The following is a 23,498-nucleotide window of genomic DNA, read 5'->3' on the forward strand; positions in this document are numbered from 1 at the left end:
TGTATATTTTAGTGAGTATCCTAATTGACAAATTTAGATGGTGAAATTAGTATCACGTAACTTACCACATCATAATTATTAATTCTTGAAGATATTTACGACGATATCAACAATATTTTTAATCCCAAAATATATCTAAGGCCGGAGGGTATGAAACAAGTTAGTAGCCGCGCTTAGGTTATTCCTTAAACCCTTTGTGTAGTAGTCTTCCCCCAAAACCCAAAACCCTCGCGTACCAGAGAATGAACAGAGAAGGAAGAGTTGAGAATGAGGAAGATGAAGAACAAACCTTCGAAGAATTGGGACTTGACCCTCGTCTAATCCGTGCTTTAACCAAGAAAACTATCGATAAACCAACTCCTATTCAGCGAGTTGCTATTCCTCTAATCCTCGTAAGTTTACAATACTTTCATCCTCTTCGCAGTTTTGTTTGTAGAGCTGATTTCATTGGCTATGGCTACTTTTTTTTTTTTAGGAAGGGAAAGATGTGGTTGCTCGAGCTAAGACTGGTTCTGGAAAGACATTTGCTTATCTCCTTCCTTTACTTCACAAGCTTTTTACTCAGTCATCTTCAACAAAGAATCTTGCTCCTACTGCATTGATTCTTGTACCTACAAGGGAATTGTGTCAACAGGTTGAAACTTTTTGCTATTATTTTGGGGTTTTATTTTGTTTTGAGTTTGTGGGTTTATTTTAATTGTGTTTGTTGTTGTTCAGGTTTGTTCGGAGGCGAATTCGTTGATTGAACTATGTAGAGTGCAATTAAGGCTTGTCCAATTGACAAGTTCTATGTCTGTTTCTGAATTGGTTGGTTTCTTTTGTTCACAATTGTTTGCTGATTATGAAGTTTTAATCTTTATGGGTATGTGATAAAGTGATGGTTTTTTATGATCTTATGGTTTTTAGAGAACTACATTGGCGGGGCCTCCGGAGATCGTTATATCTACTCCTGCTTGTATACAGACATGCTTGTCAAATGGAGTTATTCAAGGGAAAGCTGTTCAAGATTCTCTGTCCATTCTCATTCTCGATGAGGTGGGTTAGTTTATATCACATTGTTCCTCTTAAATTCTTTTAGTTGAAAGACTTTTTGCTGATGTGGTGAGATATGTAATGAGTTGCATTGTTTAAAATCTCAAAAGTTTTACCGTAAAGGTCCGGTTTTGTATGGTGAGAGTCATCAGTTCATATCCAATATTCGGTAAAACTTACTAGATACAATTGACTCTGGTATCTGGCGAGGTTTATGACCCACCTTTAGTAGTGATAGTTACTTTTTGATTTCATATCTTTTCTCTTTCATTTGTGAATTTGAATGTTTCCATTAGAATTGGATTGTGTTTGATTGTATTCACCCGAAAGGACATGAGGTTGAGAATTATGTTTCTGTATCAGGCAGATCTTCTTTTGTCTTATGGATATGAAGATGATCTGAAAGCTCTTACATCTCATGTACCAAGACGTTGCCAGTGCCTTCTGATGTCTGCAACCTCAAGGTATGCTCGCTTTACTATATTCACATATATATGTCAAGCAAATTCTTGCTGATTCTTCCACTGTCGCCTATGCTGGTTTTCTCCAGCACAAAGTTCTTGATTGTTACCATCTTACTTCCCATCTTTTTCCCCCCCATCTCAAGGTTTGGATATGAACTTTCTTGGTCGTGTTAATATTGCAGTTCTGACGTTGAAAAGCTGAAGAAGCTTATTTTACACAATCCCTACATCCTGACTTTGCCTGAGGTGGGAGAAACAAAGGATGACATTATCCCAAAAAATGTACAGCAATTTTATGTAAGTATACACCTTCAATAGAAGTAACTGCTTTAGTAGTCTGTCCTCTCTTCAACACTTATTCAGTGAGGGAGTTTTGGCGTCTTGATACTTTATATAAATATGTTTAATTTGATAGAGTGATCCTCATACTTTTGGTTTCTCTAATACCTGACTAAGAAGCTGTATCTTTTGTGCTAAGGTGTGAATTTAGGAGTCATCTAAAATGGTAAATTATATGTTCAATCGTCACACACTTTTCAACCTTTTGTGATGGATAAGTGCCACATTATGACACTACCTTCTAGTAGGCAGAGGCATTTCCCAGGGCAGGACACTTTTGTTTTAGACGTCTTATTACAACAACAAATATACACCTCAACAACTGTGTATTGTTTGTGTTCTATGCTATTGTTTTCTCTTATAGTTTCGTGTCTCTTACTACCACTTCTACTGTTTGTTCAGATTTTTTATAGTTTCTTGTCTCTAACGACCACTTCTATTGTTTGTTCAGATTTCTTATAGTTTCGTGTCTCTAACAACAACTTCTATTGTTTGTTCAGATTTCTTGTGCTGCTCGTGATAAGCTTGTCCATGTCCTTGCCCTTTTGAAGCTTGAGTTGGTCCAGAAAAAAGTCTTGATATTTACAAATTCAATTGACATGAGTTTTAGACTCAAACTATTCTTTGAGCAGGTACATCCATGTACATGATGTCACTAATATCATAGGACATGTGATCAATTTATAAATGTTGTTCTATGTAAATGTCATACTTATCTTATGAATACCTCTATTAGAAGCACCAAAACATCTTTGCCACTTGAAACTTCTTTGTTCTTCTCTTATTGTTATTATAATTATTATATTATTACTTTTTTGTTTTATAAAAGCACATCTTTAGGAATTGTTGAAGTTAGTTCTGTTATACCTCCCGGTCTATGTAGATGACTAGATGATGCAGCCCATAGAGGGAGTGCTTTTTGTTTGTTTGTGCTCAATCATAGTTGAAAGTTATAGGGAGTCGTGGATCCGCTGGATGTGCAAAAGTGTAGCTTTGGCTTGTACAAAACCCAATAACATGTTTGGCCAATATTCTAAAATCAGCTTATTTTGAGAAGTGCTTTTCAAGAAACTACTTTTGGTGAAAAGTCGTTTGTATTTGGTTAATCAATTTAAAAGCACTTTTGATTAGCAGCTAGTGTTTGACCAAGCTTTCAAAAAGTGCTTCTAAGTGTATTTTCTCATTCAAAAAAGTACTTTTGGTAAAAAAAAAAATTTTTCTCAGCATTAGTAAAGCACTTATTTTCTCCCTAGAAGCTTGGCTAAACACCTCCATTTTTAAAGATAAGATCTTTCAGAGTTCCCAAAAGCTTGGCCAAACTGGCTGCAGGTCACTATATTATCTATTTTCTATAAAGCTACATTTATGACCTGTAATCTTCTGGGTGCTTATAGGTTATTGGTCTATGTTTCCGATGCTATACTTACTGCCTGCCTGAGGTGTTCCTGATAGTATTTTTGATATCCTGGTTAATCATTTTGCAGTTTGGGATCAAGTCTGCAGTGTTAAATGCCGAGCTGCCTCAGAGTTCTCGTCTACACATCCTTGAGGTCTGTCATATGAGTGTAGAATGCCAAGAAATGCACACCTGTTGTATGGCTTTTTGTTATTGTTCAACTCATCTTGTGAAGTCTACTATTGCACTAGTCTCATAATTTTCTTTTCTGAGCAGGAATTTAATGCTGGGCTATTTGATTACTTGATTGCGACTGATGAAAGTCAATCAGAAGGAAAGGAAAAAGTTGATGATCAAAATGGCAGTGAGCGAAAAAAATCAAAAAAACATCGAAAGCATAAATTGGATGCAGAGTTTGGTGTAGTCAGAGGGATAGACTTCAAAAATGTGCATACGGTAAATTTGTTCTGTTCTTTATGGAATGTTGTCCTCCATTTGGCGGCTTATGTTTTTTTCTTTTATCATTTCCTGTTGAGCCATTTAGTGATAGAGGATACACAACCCAGTCTGAATAGAAGTTCTGGATTTTGCATAGACCTAATACTCCATATCCTCTTTATGTCTTATTTTGCACAGGTGATAAATTATGAGATGCCTCAAACAGCTGCAGGCTATGTACATCGAATTGGACGTACTGGAAGAGCATATAATACTGGAGCATCTGTCTCTCTTGTGAGTAGTTTGAAGACATGTCTGAGGTCATTGATATACAATTGTGATTGCTAGCATATGATTTAGTTGACTACTTATTGGATCTTTGGTTTTTAAATGTTGAACTGCTGATTCATAGAATTTCGCTCTTGGCCTTAACAAATTACCCAATGTTCTTATTTCATCTACTCTCTGAATTTGTTTTTCATTTGAGAGTGGCATGACTTCGTAGATCATAGGCTGGGGAATTGGTTTTATACATCTTATCTAAAAATTACTCAAGTCTTCCTTCCCTATGAATTCTCTTCCTACGACTGTAGGAGAAAACTATGTTTTCTTTTTGCCTTTTTGACCATGTTTTTGTTTTGTTACAGGTCTCTGATGAAGAGACAGAAATATTTGAAGAGATTAAATCTTTACTGGGGGAAAATGAAGACAAGGTGTCACAGTTTATTGCTCCATTCCCATTGCTGAGTAAAAATGCAGTAGAGTCTTTGCGTTACCGAGCTGAGGTAAAACTTTCATCAATTGTATTTCTATTAAAGGACAGTACAATAGTCATTGTGTGATAAGTTACTATTGGGAGCCTAGCAGAGTTAGGAGTGTCACCTAGTCCTAGTAGCAGTGAACTTTGTGAAGTTAAGGTTATCAAGTGAGTGTCTTACAGAGGTATATAATGCTTCCTGCTTTAACTATCTCGAGTATGCTTTTTGTGAAAAGAAACAGACAAATATTTAGATGTTACATTTAGTTGTATAGAGCGTTTAAAAAGTGAGCCTCATTGGTAATCATGAATAAATTTGAGTTGTATGTCCAAATGCACCAATCTGTAAATCAACAGATTATTAATTAGTCCATATTTTGTCAACCTCTTGATGCACAAGCATGCTTTAACTATACAAGAAGATCCATGCTGTAAAATTAACTCGTGTGACTACTTTTAAGAATTTGGTTTACTGCAAGCCCATCTCATTCGCCGCCATCACCCGGACAAAAGGAAGTAAAGATATACATATATTTTTATGGAAAAACAGTTAACTTGAACTGTATGCTGGTGCACTCCTGCCGATTTCTTTGTTTTTGGGAGTCTAGATTGCTTGACTGCCATCTTTTCTGTAGGATGTTGGAAGGAGTATTACAAAAATTGCAGTAAGAGAATCACGGGCTCAGGATCTGAGGAATGAAATTCTTAATTCTCAAAAGTAAGCTACTCTGTTTATTTTTTCTTTTCTTCTTTGAATAGCTCATTTTCCTTTTTTCACTGTTCACGTATTATTGCGCTAATTTCTGACGATTACTGAAAATATAGCTCAGTTTCTGTCCAAAAATAAGTGTCATGTTTCCGTCCAATCTAGGTGTAATTGTCCTCCTCATCCCATTCTTTTTTTTTGATAATGAGTTAAGGACCTTCCCATAGTTCATCACTTTAAGTAGTTTAGAAATGTGATGAAAGCCTCATTGTTCTGATTCAGACATCACTCAAATAGAAGTTCTTTCAGTTAAAAGGGGATTTTTGATGGTACAATTGTTACTCACTCTCGACTGTATGATGCATATCTGCTTAAAATTAATTCAGATGTCTTTGCATGGAAATTCAAGATTTGAATGACTCAATACTTTATCAAATGATTTGAATGTCTCATAATATGTTGAAGCTGGAGTAAAACTTATACCTTTTGGGAAGAAGTTACAATATTTGTCATATATTTATTTTGTAGATCAATAGTTTGCTTTCATATAGTTATTTGTTTGTTATTATTCTTCACCTATCTGTTAGGAGGCACTTTCCAAGCCTGGTTACTGATTTTATATTTTTCAATGATTGTATTTTGCTGTGCTTGACTTGTAATCTGTATTAACTACTTCTTCCGCTTGTATTATCCAGATTGAAGGCTCATTTTCAAGATAATCCAAAAGACTTAGGTAATTAAGCTGTAGTTTGTGTGATGTACTTTGAGTGAACATAGTAGGTCTCATTATATTCAAATGTTCTGGGCAGATCTTTTGAAGCATGATAAGATGTTAAGCAAGAAAGCACCTGCCGCTCACCTACGTGATGTACCTGACTACCTATTAGATCCAACAACACAAGAAGCTAGCAAGATTGTGAAGCTGGCCAGAGCTGCAATGGGCAATACTAATCCATCTCGTGGCAAAGGATCAAAGGGAAGGTTCAAAAGAAGCAGAGACCCTCTTAAAACATTTTCAGCTGAGGTATACCTCCCCAACCTCTACTTGCACTAAGCTGTATGTGTTGGTGATTTTACATTCATGTTTTGCCTGTGTACACCACTAGAAATTGAACTAGCAAGTTCTACTACTCGAGTCTTGTCAACATGATGATACGATCGAATGTCTTCCTTCTTGGTTAAGGAAGGGTAAACTTTTGGATTGTGGGGTTAGGTATTACTGTATTATGTCTCTCTTCTTAATACTTGTCAGAGGTTATCGATGAAGTTCTGCTTATTCATATAGATATGATCTGAGATTACTTGTGTAGTCAATACGTTCCACACGATCAAACAAGGAAATACATCTTGAACAGGATGTAGGTTATCGAAGGGAATGATCATATATATGAAATACAATCCTAGATGATTTGTGTTCTTGGCTTACGTTGGCGGCTTGTTGTTTGATCTTTTCTTCTTTGATTGCAGGCACCTAAGCGAGCAGGGAAAGGCCGCGGGATGAAGAGAAAGGTAAAAGATACCGATAATGGCCATTAACAGTAAAAGGAACACCCTGCCTAGTTGTTTGATACAAGGAATTGTAGTTTATACGAAATTTGAATTATTTATCAATAATTTTTTTTTTGAATGTTTTCACTAACCCTAGTCCCATGAACCTCTTTTTGCATTTCGCGAAGGGGTTCATCCACTCCTCCAACGAACATGGTTTTGAAGAAGGCGTGGACAGTCCTATGTCCACGCTTGAACTCCATGAAGACTACCACTATTTATAGTTGAGGAAGTTTTTCTAGTAATGAATTGTAAGATATGGGATAGTAAAATAGATTACAAGGTATAATAAAGGTATAAATAGAGAAATAATGGTGAGAACAACAAATGCGCAAATGTACAATTGACAACAACAAATGGTGATATTACCAACCAAAAACAACAACAAACGGTGATGGCTTTGGTTTGCAGAGTGCATATATAAATTACCAGCTATTTATGCTTAAGATAATAGAGAGGAATACTTTGTTCATTCCTAAATAAATTATTGACGAATTTGATGTTATAGCTAATAATTTTGTAGTTATATATAGGGTTTGTTTGGAAGGTCACACTCGTAATTGGATTTGGTGTAATTATAATGTCTGTCCTATTTGATTGAACAGGTAACTACTTGGTCAATATTTGATTGGACAGGTAATTACTTGGTCAACATGTAATTGACATGGATAACTACACTTTCCAATTTCACAGGGAGAGGCTGGCAATGGTGTAATTATCATTACTTTTTAATTTCTTCTTTTTATTTATATTTTAATTTTTTTGCTTTAATTTTTTTATTTCTATTATTTCAAGTTTTTTAATCATTATTCTAAAAGTTTATTTTTAATTTATATTATTATATTTCATTTTTTTCTTATTCTCACCTTACTTCACGTGAAATCGTGCAATTTTTTCATATTATTTATTTCTTTGTGTCGTACTTATTTTCTCATTAGCATAATTTTATTTGTATTCTTATTTTTAAATTAAAATATAATTTATTATTAACTAAAATTATATACTTATGTTTTCTTTTGAAAAGTAAAAAAATAAAAAATCATATTTATGTATGCTATGTTGAAATTTGCGACAAGAGTATTACGTTATATTTTTTATTTTGAATTTATAACTTATGTTATCTTTTCAGTTTCATTTGTTTTAATAATATTGAATTCACACTGCAAGTCATTCTTTAATTCGACTTGATATACTATTTTTTTGTCACATTGTTAATAATTTATGACATTTTATTTATATTATTAATTTTTTTTAATAAAACATGCATTTCGGAATGTTCTTAGAAACTTCATACTTTTAGTTTTTTATGATCAATTCAATTGAAATATATTAATTTGAAAAAAATATAAATCAATTATTTTTTCATAATATTAATTAATAACATATGCTTAGTAATTAATATATTTTCAAAAAATAATAGATATCTTAAATATTTGACTAAAATCATTTATAAAGTTTCTTATTTTTCTAGTATAAGAATATCTTAAATAATAATAAATTTGATTTATTAATAATTGATATGTAAATTAAATCAAGTTTATTCTTTCTGCAATCTCAAACAGAAAAAGATGCCAAGTAAAATGATTATCTTGTAATGACAAGAGAGGAGAAATTTAACAAGCCCACGAATTCTAACAGCAAGATATAACATTTAATACATAGAAAATTTATTAATTGAAAAAAATATTATAAATCAAACAATATAGGATTACTATATCTTACACAATATGTTTGAAACGCATCCTGGCTACATTTATTTTTCAGTACTATATTACTATATATATACATAAAAGAACTACTATATATGATAAGCCTTATTTGTAGGGTGCATAAATTATATATATAGAGGAGGAACACTTTGTTCATTCCTAAAGAAATTTGTTGGATCAACTTTTGTCTTGATTTTGACCAATCTATCAAAGTTGTTCTTGAAATATTTCACTCCCCAAACTCTTGCTTGTTCATAGCTTGTGTTTCCATTAATATTGTTCACTCCTAAATCAAGATCTCTATAGTTCAAATATGCAGCTCTTGGAGATTTTGATGCATACCTAGCCATGTATCCATAAAGGTTTCGAATCCAAGATATATGCTTATTAGAACTTCCCATTTCTCCCCAATTCACCCCATAATGGATCATGAATATGTTTCCATCTCTATGAGGGAAAGGTGTTTCAGATTCCGATATCTCACTCAACTTTCCTCCATAAGGACTTAATTGTAATTCAGCCGAGTTTTCGCCTACTTGGTTGAATAGTTTCCATATACCCTCAAGACCATTTATAGAAATTGGACGTTGGACATAGTCTGATTTCCCTTTGAAGAATCCTGATTGATAAGTTGAGTTATCCCAATCTAGTAACACATCAATTGATGTGCCTCTAGGGAAACCCACAAAGAAGAGTATAGATTCAATCCAACTCATCTCAATGCAATCTTCCTTCACTAACCCTAGCTCCGGGAACTTATCTTTCATTTCGTGGAGGAGTTCATCTACTCCTCCAACGAACATTGTAGTGAAAAAGGCGTGGACAGTCCTTTGTCCACGCCTGATTGGAGACTCGCTACTCCTCAGGAAGAGCCTGAGGAGGAGATTGTCATCAACTTTGTCCGCGATATGTTGCCATTTGTAGACTAGTTGAGTTGCATTTTGTTCCAATGTTCGTGTAACATTGAATACAGTTACCTTCTCTGGAATATCAAGTAATTTCACCTTCCATGAGATAATGAGACCAAAACTAGTCCCTCCACCTCCTCTAATAGCCCAAAAGTGATCCTCACCCATTGACTCTCGATCCTGAATTCGTCCATTAGCATCAATTAATTTTGCATCAATGATGTTATCAGCAGCAGTACCGAATTTTCGTGACATCATGCCATACCCTCCACCACTAAAGTGTCCACCAACACCAACAGTAGGGCAAACCCCAGCAACAAAGGCTAATTTTTTACTTTTTTCCGCGATTCTATAGTAAACTTCCCCTAGTCTCGCGCCAGCTTGAATCCAAGCAGTCTTGTCTTCAGTATCAATGGATATTGCTCTTAGGTTTCTAAGATCAATTATGTCAAAAGGGGTTTCAGAAATGTATGAAAGTCCCTCATAATCATGTCCACCGCCTCGAATTCTAATTTGTAAGCCATGTTTCTTGGAGCAATGTATAGCTGCCTGGATTTGAGATTCATCATTAGGAGTGAAAATAATTGATGGTTTGTAATCGGAAGTTATCCTTAGATTACTTGAAAAAGAGTTATAAAGGGTGGAATATGATGAGTTTTTAGGAGTGTAGATAACTTGTGATTTTGAGTTTGAGTTCATAATTTTGTGAGAAAGGCATTTAAGAAAGTCATCATGAGTTTTGTTAGCCCATGATGATGAAATTAGGCAAATTGAGAGAAAGAAAAAGATTGTTAAGTTGTTGAAAGTAATCATTATTGATTGTTTGTTGTTGCAATTTTTGATGTTGGAAAAAATGGAAACTAACAACTCCTATTTATAGATTTAGCTAGGGAAAAGTAAAAAAAGTGTAGTTTCAAACCCTAAGACCACGTGGTATAGAATAATATTTCTTTTTAGTTCGACTTTTCCATGATTCTTAAAAAATAATGATTTATATGTGTAGTTTATTTCGATATCTATGTAAATTAGTTTATAGTGTTAGATTTTGGGAAAAAACTATTACTGGTCTTTTCTTAATAGGTTAAATCTGATAAATAAAAGTGATTTTTTAAAAAAAAAATTTATGTCTTCACCTAACTTTAATCGTAAAACATTTCCTAATCCGTGGTAGAATTTTCTTTTATTAGGTTTAAAAAGCAAAATTGAACTCTACATGCAATTATTATTTTTTTCGTGCAAGAAATATATATATATATATATATATATATATATTCCAAAGATTAGTCAATTGTCATGTTCATTAGTATAAAATTAGATGCACACGTTTCCTCATGGCTAATGTGGAAAATTATAAGTTTTTATTTTTATATTATGCTCGTACATACCTTTAATAGTATAATTATTCATATCATTGATAACGATTGATAAAACTAACTAGATAAAGTCCTTTCTCCTATTTTGAAATCTTACATATTTTCTAGATTTGATTATAATAACCTACTTTGATTTGATTATCAATATTTTATTTATTTCGCTCTTAATAAAGAAATTTGTGTACAAAAGCTTGACATTTCCTCTGCATTATTGGAACATAAATATTAAACAAATACTCTGGTTATCAACGAAAACGTTATTAACATGAGTTGTGATGCAGTATTGAGATTATTTTATTTTTAATCAGAGGTTTCAAGTTTGAATATTGAATATGGAGAAAATCGTGTTGAGAGAGCCATCCTCAGATGAATCCTATAGTGCGCGATTCATATTCAATCAAAGCTCAAATAGATTGGAACAAATAAATAAACCGTAATCGTTTGTCCAATTCGATTTTTTAAAGGTCAAACAATTGTAATTTATGAAAATTTGAGGGGTTTCTCGTCAAACTTCCTATATGTAGTCCCAAAATTATCATTGACCAAATCTACTTTGACTTTTAGATGATAAATAGGGATAAAGAGGCTAATAATTTTCTTAGACGCTATCGGATGGAAAAATATTATGATAAATTTATTATATTATGATAAAAATATAATAATTTTGAAGTAATTGTCAATTTTCATAGTTAATATCTCGAAAGCTTATTTAAGTATATGAAATTATTTTGGAAAATTAAACAAAAATTGTCTATTGGATCATTTTATTTACCTAATATAGCCTAATTATCATTTATTATTAAAAATAGTCATTCGGCCATATTTCCCTCCTTCTAATTTCTTTATTCGTTGCTTTCCTTCTTCATTTCCCTTATATTCTTCCATACTCCTACATTAATTTTCAAATTTAATGTGCCGTAAATATGAGTCGTTTTGGATGAATAATATATCAAAAGACTTAAAACATAAAAAGGACCTTATATCTAAAATTTTAAATTATCTAGAGGAGATTTGAGTTGGTTGAGATCATATCAAACAAAAAAAATTGCAATGTACACTTCATTGTATCAACAATGTATATAGATGTATATACATCTCTAATACATAATTTTACTTGATCTATAGACAATTATACCCTACGTATCCAATAGCAATACACTATATACATGTTGATACATTACATGCATATACAACCATTATAAAATAATGAGAAAATACATAAAAAGAACTCCTGAAATTATCCGCAAAACTTACTTTAGCACTTTAATTTTACGTATAATTATTTACCCCACTTAACTCATTTCAAGTGAATTTAATAACTCCTTAATTGATGATATGACAAGAAAAGTATTGTCACTCTCCTAAACTCGTGTGAAAAGGAGAAAAAGTAATTAAAAACCGACCAAATTCCAATTTTATTTATTTTCCAATTCGCTCGCTCTCCACCCTTCACCAGTGATTTAAACAACAATAAATTAGAAAATTAATTTAAAAAAAGAAGATAACAATGAAAATACCTTAATTAGAGAAATTTGTGTGAATTCAGATTTTGAAGATAAAAAAAATATTTCGGTAGAAGATAATAAAAAAATTAGAGTTGAAGAGAAGAAGGATTTGAAGGTTGAATAGGAATATGAACATGAAAATATGGAGAGAGTGAATTTTATTTTTTTCACTTATGGGATAAATATGGAAGAGAGAGATGGGGAAAAATTTGCAGATTTTGATTTTTTAAAAATTAAAATAATTTGGGAAGAGTGAACTATGGATATACATAGAAATGTAAATAAATTATTATTTTAGGAGATAAAATAGGGGTTTAATTAGGATACATATTCTTTTTCAAAATAATGACATTTTTGACATTTTAACTAATATTTTTAAAGTAGTGAATTTTTTACTAATTAAGTTATTAATTTTGACTGGTTTGCTAATTTTTCCTTTAATTAATCCAAAACAGATTTTTAAAAAAAAATGCTTTTTAACGTATTATAAATAGTTTTAAAATTACGTCCGCATTGACCTTAACCCAAAGTGACTTTCAATGAGTACTATTGTGGATTGTCAACACAAAAGAAAGAAAATATAGATACACAACTTCTAGTATCAATTTATTGTAGAGTACATTTATTAATTACTACTAAGCTTAAGATAATAGAGGAGGAATACTTTTAGTCTTGATTTTCACCAATCTATCAAAGTTGTTCTTGAAATATTTTACTCCCCAAATTCTTGCTTGTGCATAACTTGTGTAATTTACTTTATTGTTCACTCCCAAATCAAGATCTCTATAGTTGAAATAAGCTGCTCTAGGAGATTTTGATGCATACTTAGCCATGTATCCATAAAGTTTTCGACTCCAACCTATGTTTGTTTTAGAATTTTCCATTTTCGACCAAAATATCGCATACTCGATCATGAATATATTTCCCGCTCTATGAGGGAAAGGAGTTTCAGACTCTGATATCTCAATTCAACTTTCCTCCATAAGGACTAAACTGTAATTCAACGCCTGAATTTTCGCCTAATTGGTTGTATAGTTTCCATATACCTTCAAGACCCTTTATAGAAATTGGGTGTTGGACATAGTCTGATTTACCTTTGAAAAAGTACTCTTGATTAGTTGTGGTATTCCAATCTAGTAACACATCAAGTGATGTTCCCCTAGGGAAACCCGCAAAGAAGAGTATAGATTCAATCCAACTCATCTCAATGCAATCGTCTTTCACTAACCCTAGTTCTGGGAAGCTATTTTGTATTTCGCGGAGGAGTTCATCTACTCCTCCAACAAACATTGTAGTGAAAAAGGCGTGGATAGTCCTTTGTCCACGCCTGAATGGAGATTCAATATTGCTCCTCAAGAAGATCCTGAGGAGGAGATTGTCATCAACTTTGTCCGCGATATGTTGCCATTTGTAGACTAGTTGAGTTGCATTTTGTTTCAACGTTCGTGTCACATTGAATAAGTTACCTTTTGTGGAATATCAACTAATTTCACCTTCCATGAGATAATGAGACCAAAACTAGTCCCTCCACCTCCTCTAATAGCCCAAAAGTGATCCTCACCCATTGACTCTCGATCCTGAATATGTCCATTAGCATCAATTAATTTTGCATCAATGATGTTATCAGCAGCAGTAGCGAATTTTCGTGACATCATGCCATAGCCTCCACCACTAAAGTATCCACCAACACCAACAGTAGGGCATGCAAACCCCAGCAACAAAGGCCAATATTTTACTTTTTTCCGCGATTCTATAGTAAACTTCTCCTAGGGTCGAGCCAGCTTGAATCAGATCTGTCTTTTTTTTGGTATCAATGGATATTGCTCTTAGGTTTCTAAGATCAATTACGACAAAAGGGGTTTCAGAAATGTATGAAAGTCCCTCATAATCATGTCCACCGCTTCGAATTCTAATTTGTACGTCATGTATCTTGGAGCAATGTATAGCTGCCTGGATTTGAGATTCATCATTAGGAGTGAAAATAATTGATGGTTTGAAATCGGAAGTTATCCTTAGATTACTTGAAAAAGAGTTATAAAGGGTGGAATATGATGAGTTTTTAGGAGTGTAAATGACTTGTGATTTTGAGTTTGAGTTCATAGTTTTGTGAGAAAGGCATTCAAGAAAAGTCATCATGAGTTTTGTTAGCCCATGATGATGAAATTAGGCAAATTGAGAGAAAGAAAAAGATTGTTAAGTTGTTGAAAGTAATCATAATTGATTATTTGTTGTTACAAATTTTGATGATGGAGAAATGGAAACAATACTTCTATTTATACTTTTAGCTAGAGAGAAAAAAGAGTGGCACATGGTATTAAACTATTAATACTCTCTCCATCTTAATTTTATGTGACTAGTTTTAAGAATTTTTTTTTTTAAAATTTAGTGTCTAAAAATAAGCCGCTGATGTTTGCATGATCATAAATCATTCATTAAGAATAAAATATGTATTTTAAAATCAAATTATTATTAAATATAAAAATATACCATTACTTTTGGTACTTAGCAAAAAAAAAAAAACGACACATATAACTTAGAACAAATTGAGTAATATTATTGTTTATACCTACATTATTCGTAAAACATTTCTTAATCCGTAGTTTAAAAAAGCAAAATTGAACTCTGCGTGCATTTCTTTTTTAGTAATTGAAAAGTGTATATATACATTCCAAAGATTAGTCAATAATTGTTATGCTTATTATAATAATAATAATAATATATTATAACGTGGAATATTATAAGTTTTTATTTTTATATTATGTTCATACTTAGCATTATTGGTAAAATTATTCATATCATTGATAACGATCGATAAAACAAATTAGAGAAAATCTTTTTCTCATTTTGAAATCTTACATATCTTATCTTCTATATTTGACTATCAATATATATTATATATAATACTCTAAATAAAGAAATTTGTGTAGAAAACTTCGACATTTCCTCTGCATTATTGGAACATAAAGATTAAACAAATACTTTGTTCATTAACGTAAATATTACCAACATGGGTTGTGGTGCAGTAATGAGATTTTGCCACTCTTATTTGGAGGTCTCGGGTTTGAGCCCTGAATTTGGAGAAAATTTTGTTGGAAGCCCCATCCCTGAATGGGTCATGACAGTGTGTAATCCGAATTTAATCAGGGCTTCAATGCGGACTTTGAAAACCAATTGAAAAATAAATAAATTGTAATTTCTTAAATTTATGAAAATTGATGGGGTTTTGTATCAAAAACTTCCTATATGTATTGTGTCCCAAAAATATCATTGACCAGATCGACTTTGACATTTAAATGATAAATATGGATAAAGAAGCTAATAATTTTCTTAGACGCTATCGGATGGAAAATAATTATAATTTTACATCATATATACACGATTATACATTATCTATTGAGTAGCAATACATGTTGATACGATACATATATAACCATTATAAAATAATTTTTGTTACTTGTACATATTTATAAGTAACCAAATTATTTAGCAAGTCACTAAATTTAGTGTGTTATCAATAAAATCATTTAAAGATATGACTCTTCTCTTATGAAATCACTCTACATGATTTGTATCAAAGCAAACTTGTTTGATTAAATGACTTATCCATGGTCATCTTATTCTATTGTTAAAAAGAGCATTTTTAGAAACAAAAAAAAAAAGTTGTTTCATTAATCATTCGTACACAATATTCTTACATAATCTTTGGAATGATCGTGGCTACATTTATTTTTCAGTACTATAGTAGTACATAAATTAATTACTACTAAGCTTGAGATAATAGAGGTGGAATACTTTGTTCATTTCTAAAGATATTTGTTGGATCAATTTTAGTCTTGATTTTGACCAATCTATCAAAGTTGTTCTTGAAATATTTTACTCCCCAAATTCTTGCTTGTGCATAACTTGTGTAATTTCCTTTATTGTTCACTCCCAAATCAAGATCTCTATAGTTGAAATAAGCTGCTCTAGGAGATTTTGATGTATACTTACCCATGTATCGATAAAGTTTCCGACTCCAAGCTATGTTTCTTTTAGAATTTTCCATTTTCAACCAAAATATTGCATACTCGATCATGAATATATTTCCAGCTCTATGAGGGAAAGGAGTTTCAGATTCTGATATCTCACTAAACTTTCCTCCATAGGGACTAAACTGTAATTCAACACCCGAATTTTCGCCTAATTGGTTGTATAGTTTCCATATACCTTCAAGACCCTTTATAGAAATTGGGTGTTGGACATAGTCTGATTTACCTTTGAAAAAGTACTCTTGATTAGTTGTGGTATTCCAATCTAGTAACACATCAAGTGATGTTCCCCTAGGGAAACCCGCAAAGAAGAGTATAGATTCAATCCAACTCATCTCAATGCAATCGTCTTTCACTAACCCTAGTTCTGGGAAGCTCTTTTGCATTTCGCGGAGGAGTTCATCTACTCCTCCAACAAACATTGTAGTGAAAAAGGCGTGGACAGTCCTTTGTCCACGCCTGAATGGAGATTCAATATTGCTCCTCAGGAAGATCCTGAGGAGGAGATTGTCATCAACTTTGTCCGCGATATGTTGCCATTTGTAGACTAGTTGAGTTGCATTTTGTTCCAACGTTCGTGTCACATTGAATACAGTTACCTTTTGTGGAATATCAACTAATTTCACCTTCCATGAGATAATGAGACCAAAACTAGTCCCTCCACCTCCTCTAATAGCCCAAAAGTGATCCTCACCCATTGACTCTCGATCCTGAATTCGTCCATTAGCATCAATTAATTTTGCATCAATGATGTTATCAGCAGCGGTACCGAATTTTCGTGACATCATGCCATACCCTCCACCACTAAAGTGTCCACCAACACCAACAGTTGGGCAAACCCCAGCAACTACAGCCAATTTTTTACTTCTTTCCGCGATTCTATAGTAAACTTCCCCTAGGGTCGCGCCAGCTTGAATCCAAGCAGTCTTTTTCTCGATATCAATGGATATTGATCTTAGGTTTCTAAGATCAATTATGAAAAAAGGAGTGTCCGAAGTGTATGAAAGTCCCTCATAGTCATGTCCACCGCTTCGAATTCTGAATTGTAGGTCATGTATCTTAGAGCAATGTATAGCTGCCTGGATTTGAGATTCATCATTAGGAGTGAAAATAATTGATGGTTTGAAGTCGGAGGTTATCCTTACGTTATCTGAATAGGAGTTATAAATGGTTGAATATGATGAGTTTTTAGGAGTGTGGATAGCTTGTGATTTTGAGTTTGAGTTCATAATTTTATGAGAAAGGCATTCAAGAAAGTCATCATGAGTTTTATTAGCCCATGATGATGAAATTAGGCAAATTGAGAGAAAGAGAAAGATTGTTAACTTGTTGAAACTAGTCATCATTTGATTATTTGTTGTTGCAAAGTTTGATGATGGAGAAAATAGAAACTAACAACTTCTACTTATAGTTTTAGCTAGGTGGGAATTAAAGAAGTTCAATTAGTTTGAAATCCAAGCACCAAAGGATTAGTCAATTGTGATGTTTATTCATTATAGAAGATTTGTTTTAATTTTTATCTTAGGGTCATAACATGCGTCTAATTATTTATATTATCATTATTAAACTAATTAGAGAAAAAAAAAGTTCTCTTATTTTGAATTTTACATATCTTCTAGATTTGATTATAATAGCCTAATACTTTAATATAATTGTATAGTCGAATAGATAAGATTATCTACTATATAATCAGCAATGTATTATGTCTCTCTTAATTAATGAATTTGTGTATAAAACTTAACATTTCGTTTGCATTATTGGAACATAAAGATTAAACAAATATTCTGGTCATTAACGTACACGTTTGTCCGACTTGATTTTTAAATATAATGTCAAACTATACCTTAATTAATAAGACATTGTATTTTTTCTAAATTAATGAAAAATTGATGGGGTTTTGTGATAAACTTTAACCCAAAAATATCATTACCAAATTCACTTTGACCTTTAGATGATATATATGGATAAAGATGTTAATACGAAAATATCATGTGATAAATTTCTACATATATAATATATTGTACATATATCTCCACGGGTAAAAAATGAGAAGGTATAATAATATTGATAGACTTGTAATTGTGGTCCTGCATAAATTATAATACATTGAACTTAAGTTGTCTGTACATTGTGACGAGTAAATATCTCAAAAAGTTATTTAAATATGTAAAAATATAAAACAAAGTTATTGAATTTAGTTTTGTACGGATAAAATCACATGTTATGATTTTATTAACTTTTTGTTTGACTTGCATTCCACGGCATTTGTCACATGTAGGGGAATACATGATCGGATTAGTTTGAATTTTTTAAAAATTAAACTAAACCACTCGTGTAAAACTTTAAATTTATAAATCAAATCAAACTAATAAAATTTGGATTTTATCAGGATTGTCAACCTCGGGTTGGTTCGGATTTTTCAAATACAAAATCAAATCATTGTGTCGAATTTTTAAATTAATAAATCAAACCAAACTAATAAACTTCGAATTTTTTCAGATTTTTTTATTTTCGATAAAGTTTGCAAACAAATATATAATTAACTTGTGCTCCAAATATTTATTTAGTCAAAAACAAAATACAATTATCTAAGGTGTTTCTTAAAAAAAACACAAAATATGAGATGAGTATTGATGACACAAAAATATTCAATAAAAAAATATAATGAAATCATCATATAAAATAAATATTATAAAGTCATAGTGAAAATAATTATAGTTTAAAAGTACTAATTCATGCTAAAATAAGTTTACTAAGTATTAGTTACATTACTAAATATTTAAGAAAAAGTAAAATTAGATTATGTATTATAGTTGTCTAAACCAATGTAAAACTAAAGAACAAACATTTAATGTTATTGTCATTCTTAGTGTTGAATTGATTTTCTTTTTGCATTAGTATTAATTTGATTTTTGATTTAAGTTTTATTATAATTATCAATATCTATGAACTATAATCTTTATTGGACCATTACGAATTCTAAGTTTTAAACTTGAAATAATATATTAAAAGATAAAAACTATGAATAGTATAAGAAATATTTTAAAATGACATCAAAGTAAATATTTTTATGTATAAAATAAAATTTTAAAATTACATATATAATGTCGGGTTGGTTTGGTCTCGGTTGTTTTTCTTTTAGTTAAAACCAACCCAACTCAAATATAGTCGAATTTTTTTCAATACCAAATTGAGTCAAACCAAACTGCTAGTCAAATTGTTTTCGATTTGATTCGATTTTTTGTTCGGTTTGTACACCCCTAGTCACGTGACGCCAAATTGGACCTTTGGGATGAAATTAAATTGGGCTTACCAACTGGGCTAATCTAGTGTATTCCAAATCAATTAATATAGATTTCAATTAAATTCATATTTATTGAATTTAAATAATTAACTCAACTATATTAATTTATACTATTTATTTGGATGAATATATTCATGAATTTAATATAATTCGAATCATTGATTATCTCTCATAAGATTTATTTATCAATGATTCGAGATCGTTAGTATCGTATTTCTCAAACCAAGATGATTTAAATTTAATCTTTAAGAATAATTCATGAATTTGGCAGAATATTCTAGATAACTCTTCAAAAGAATACAGTCTCCAAGAATTCTAACAAAAATCAAATATATTTTGTAGAATCCTAACTTAAATCTAACACGTCTTTCAAAGTCTCACAGAATTTTAATATTTTCTCCCTTAAATCAAAGTTGTATTATTATAAAAGTTAAATCCAATACTAAATCGGACTTGCACTTATTAACCCTAACCCATTAAGACTAGGAAAGCTTTTACTTTCCATAATATATACCAATAAAAAAACCCTAATCTTCTTCTTATTGTTGTAATTAAATTTCAATTTTTGTAACAATGGACAAAATTAATGAGTATTGGAAGTCAACAGATAAGAATATGATGGATTATTTGGTGCGTTACGTAATTGACAATAAGCCTTTTCCTCATAAGCATACTATTATGAAAGTTGATGATATTTATGGAATCAGAATGTTTACTCCATCGCAAATTTTTCAATCTACAGAAGAGCCAAAAAATAAGAACGTGCGTTATTTGATCACTAATCAGAAGAATGAAAGAGCTAGATCGTCTGCTTATAAAGATTCACGTGGGGTTTGGAAATTTACTGGCAAAATCGATTCGATTTTCGATCCTAACAAGAGACTTTTGGGGTACGCTAAAATTTCATGGTGGTTCTATTATGACGGTGAAAAGAATAAGAGAATCAGAAAGAGTGAGTGGCATACGAGAGAATATTATGTTGCGCCTACGATTAATTCTCGATGCAACGTTGACAAAAAAGGCGTTATATTTGTCATGATGTTTAAGAATCAGAAACGAAATGATAATGATCATAATATTGATCAAGATGATGAGACGCAGATTGTTCAATCAGGTCAACTTGATGATCATCAAGACTTTGTTGCTAATCAGATTACTCAATCTTTACAAGGCATTCACCTTTAAGAGTATTGAAATTATCGATTATTGGTTGTGTAATTTGTCTTATTTAAAACTATACGTATTACCTAATTTCTTAGAATAAATTATTTGTTTGCAAGAAAAAGTATATCGTTGTTTCACTAAGAGGAAAAGAGAAATTGTTTTAAGCATATGAGTGGCCAAATATGTTTGAAGGGTGGAATATTCCACTTTACATTAGTCCACATTCATGTTGTTTACATAAAAAAAAACAATTCTAACCTTATATACATCGTATAATTTTCCTATTAACTAACCACTTTTTGTCGCTATAGCTTCGCCCCTGATTGAACTAACAAAAAAGTAAGTATATAAAGAGGATAGAAGGTATCAATAGTATCCCAAATGGTATCAATCTTTAGATTGTAGATTCGAGTCATCAAGAAAATGAAAAATTTGAACTTCTACATTAAAACTATTTTAATATCAACAACTATATTTAATAAATGGAGTTTTCTTAGCCCATGATGATGAAATTAGGCAAATTGAGAGAAAGAGAAAAATTGCTAAGTAATTGTTCATAGTTGATTGTTTTATTTGTTGTTGAAAATTTTGATGATGGAGAAAATGGAAATTAACAACTTGTATTTATAGGGAGAAATCAAAAAAACTTTAGTTTATAATAATTAATTAATTCTAAAAAAAATTCTTTATTTTTTGTCACAGTCAAATTATGTCATCAATGATAATAAATAAAAAAGTAACGTTAGAAAGTGTAATTAATCAAACAAAATCCATTATTTAAGTAAAATTTTCAAAATCAAATAGCATTAATTGTTTCTTTTTTGTAGAAAAAATAGAAATATTGCCACAAAATCCAAAGGCAGCCATTGCAGCGACTACAAGATTTAAAAATATTCACTTCTTTCTTAAACTCTGTGCCTAATCAAAATATTTCACATAAAATGGAATTGAGGAGTAATAATTATGACCCCTAAAATAAAAATAAGAATAAAAACAAATAATTCACGTTAGCCATGAGGAAACCCCTGCATATTCCATGTGAATTATAACTATAAATACAAGTTGTTAGTTTCAATTTATTCCAACAATTATGACTAAGTTAACAATCTTTGTTTTTCTCTCAATTTTGTTTTCATCATCATCATATTCATGGCCCAATAAAACTCATATTAATGACTTTCTTCAATGCCTTTCTCACAAAATTAAAAACTCAAACTCAATATCACAAGTCATACACACTCCTAAAAATTCATCATATTCCAACCTTTTTAACTCCTTTTTTTCAGATAATCAAAGGATAACATCCAACTTTAAACCATCAATCATTTTCACTCCTACCAAAGAATCTCAAATCAAGGCAGCTATACATTGCTCTAAGATACATGACCTAAAAATTAGAATTCGAAGCGGTGGACATGACCACGAGGGACTTTCATACACTTCGGACACCCCTTTTTTCATAATTGATCTTAGAAACCTTAGATCAATATCCATTGATACCCGAAAAAAGACTGCTTGGGTTCAAGCTGGCGCGACCATAGGGGAACTTTACTATAGAATCGCGGAAAGAAGTAAAAAATTAGCCTTTCCTGCTGGGGTTTGCCCTAATGTTGGTGCTGGTGGACACTTTAGTGGTGGAGGCTATGGTATGTTGGCAAGGAAATTCGGTACTGCTGCTGATAACATCATTGATGCAAAACTAATTGATGCTAATGGATTAATTCAGGATCGAGAATCAATGGGTGAGGATCACTTTTGGGCTATTAGAGGAGGTGGAGGGACTAGTTTTGGTCTCATTATCTCATGGAAGGTGAAATTACTTGATATTCCTGAAAAGGTAACTGTATTCAATGTGACACGAACGTTGGAACAAAATGCAACTCATCTAGTCTACAAATGGCAACATATCGCGGACAAAGTTGATGACAATCTCCTCCTCAGGCTCTTCCTGAGGAGCAATATTTCTTCTCCATTCAAGCGCGGACAAAGGAGTATCCACGCCATATTCTTTACCCTGTTTGTTGGAGGAGTAGATGAACTCCTCCGCGAAATGCAAAACATCTTCCCTGAACTAGAATTAAGGAAAGAAGATTGCGTTGAGATGAGTTGGATTGAATCAGTTATCTTCTTCTATATCGGTTACCCTAAGGGCACAACACCTGATGTGTTACTAAATTGGAATACCACAACTAAAAAACGTTTGTATTTTAAATTGAAATCAGACTATGTGCAACACCCAATTTCTATAAAGGGTCTTGAAGGTATATGGAAACTATACAACAAATTGGGCGAAAACGCAGGCGCTGAATTACAGTTTAGTCCTTATGGAGGAAGGTTGAGTGAGATATCAGAATCTGAAACTCCTTTTCCTCATAGAGGTGGAAATATATTCATGATCGAGTACGCGGTTTTTTGGGTGAAGATGGAAAATTCTAAGAAAAGCATAGATTGGAGTCGAAAAATTTATCGATACATGGGTAAGTATGTATCAAAATCTCCTAGAGCAGCTTATTTCAACTATAGAGATGTTGATTTAGGAGTGAACAATATAAATGGAAACACAAGCTATGAACAAGCAAGAATTTGGGGAGTGAAATATTTTAAGAACAACTTTGATAGATTGGTCAAAATCAAGACAAAAATTGATCCAACAAATTTCTTTAGGAATGAACAAAGTATTCCTCCTCTATTATCTTAAGCTTAACTTGTTCTTGAGAAAATCATTACTATGGTATATATATATATATATATATTATCAACATACACAAAGTGTGAGATGTTTTAACTGATTGAGTCCAGATCAGACTTCATGTGCTAATGTGATGGA

General features: G+C 31.7%; 4 protein-coding genes and 1 pseudogene across 4 annotated transcripts; 2 read left to right on the forward strand and 3 right to left on the reverse strand.

The window, feature by feature from the left end:
- The first annotated feature begins 142 nt into the window (after window positions 1-142).
- LOC107011906 (DEAD-box ATP-dependent RNA helicase 16) lies at window positions 143-6,937 on the forward strand. The gene is made up of 15 exons (XM_015211589.2): window positions 143-392; window positions 476-634; window positions 718-807; window positions 907-1,035; window positions 1,396-1,496; window positions 1,679-1,793; window positions 2,336-2,467; window positions 3,320-3,385; window positions 3,508-3,687; window positions 3,868-3,963; window positions 4,317-4,454; window positions 5,062-5,144; window positions 5,828-5,865; window positions 5,942-6,156; window positions 6,600-6,937. The coding sequence occupies exons 1-15, from the start codon at window positions 243-245 to the stop codon at window positions 6,666-6,668; spliced, it is 1,761 nt and encodes a 586-aa protein (XP_015067075.1). The 5' UTR covers window positions 143-242; the 3' UTR covers window positions 6,669-6,937.
- Window positions 6,938-8,354: 1,417 nt separating this feature from the next.
- Window positions 8,355-10,146, reverse strand: LOC107011908 (berberine bridge enzyme-like 28). The gene has a single exon (XM_015211591.2). The coding sequence runs from the start codon at window positions 10,108-10,110 to the stop codon at window positions 8,515-8,517; it is 1,596 nt and encodes a 531-aa protein (XP_015067077.1). The 5' UTR covers window positions 10,111-10,146; the 3' UTR covers window positions 8,355-8,514.
- Window positions 10,147-12,666: 2,520 nt separating this feature from the next.
- On the reverse strand, window positions 12,667-14,352 carry LOC107010040 (annotated as a pseudogene).
- A 1,468-nt stretch (window positions 14,353-15,820) lies between these two features.
- On the reverse strand, window positions 15,821-17,585 carry LOC107011907 (berberine bridge enzyme-like 28). The gene has a single exon (XM_015211590.2). It carries the CDS (start codon window positions 17,547-17,549, stop codon window positions 15,939-15,941), a length of 1,611 nt encoding a protein of 536 aa, XP_015067076.1. The 5' UTR covers window positions 17,550-17,585; the 3' UTR covers window positions 15,821-15,938.
- A 4,176-nt stretch (window positions 17,586-21,761) lies between these two features.
- LOC107010608 (berberine bridge enzyme-like 28) lies at window positions 21,762-23,391 on the forward strand. Its single transcript, XM_015209887.2, has one exon. The coding sequence runs from the start codon at window positions 21,762-21,764 to the stop codon at window positions 23,367-23,369; it is 1,608 nt and encodes a 535-aa protein (XP_015065373.1). The 3' UTR covers window positions 23,370-23,391.
- The last annotated feature ends 107 nt before the right edge of the window (window positions 23,392-23,498 follow it).

Source organism: Solanum pennellii, chromosome 2, assembly GCF_001406875.1.
Source record: "Solanum pennellii chromosome 2, SPENNV200".
NCBI classification, from domain to species: Eukaryota; Viridiplantae; Streptophyta; class Magnoliopsida; order Solanales; family Solanaceae; genus Solanum; species Solanum pennellii.

Coding starts and splice junctions, on each gene's coding strand:
- LOC107011908 (XM_015211591.2), bottom strand. CDS start 10,110: ATGATTACTTTCAACAACTTAACAATCTTTTTCTTTCTCTCAATTTGC.
- LOC107011906 (XM_015211589.2), top strand. CDS start 243: ATGAACAGAGAAGGAAGAGTTGAGAATGAGGAAGATGAAGAACAAACC. Junction 1,497..1,678: donor CTGATGTCTGCAACCTCAAG/GTATGCTCGCTT, acceptor TTAATATTGCAG/TTCTGACGTTGAAAAGCTGA. Junction 4,455..5,061: donor CTTTGCGTTACCGAGCTGAG/GTAAAACTTTCA, acceptor TCTTTTCTGTAG/GATGTTGGAAGGAGTATTAC.
- LOC107010608 (XM_015209887.2), top strand. CDS start 21,762: ATGACTAAGTTAACAATCTTTGTTTTTCTCTCAATTTTGTTTTCATCA.
- LOC107011907 (XM_015211590.2), bottom strand. CDS start 17,549: ATGATGACTAGTTTCAACAAGTTAACAATCTTTCTCTTTCTCTCAATT.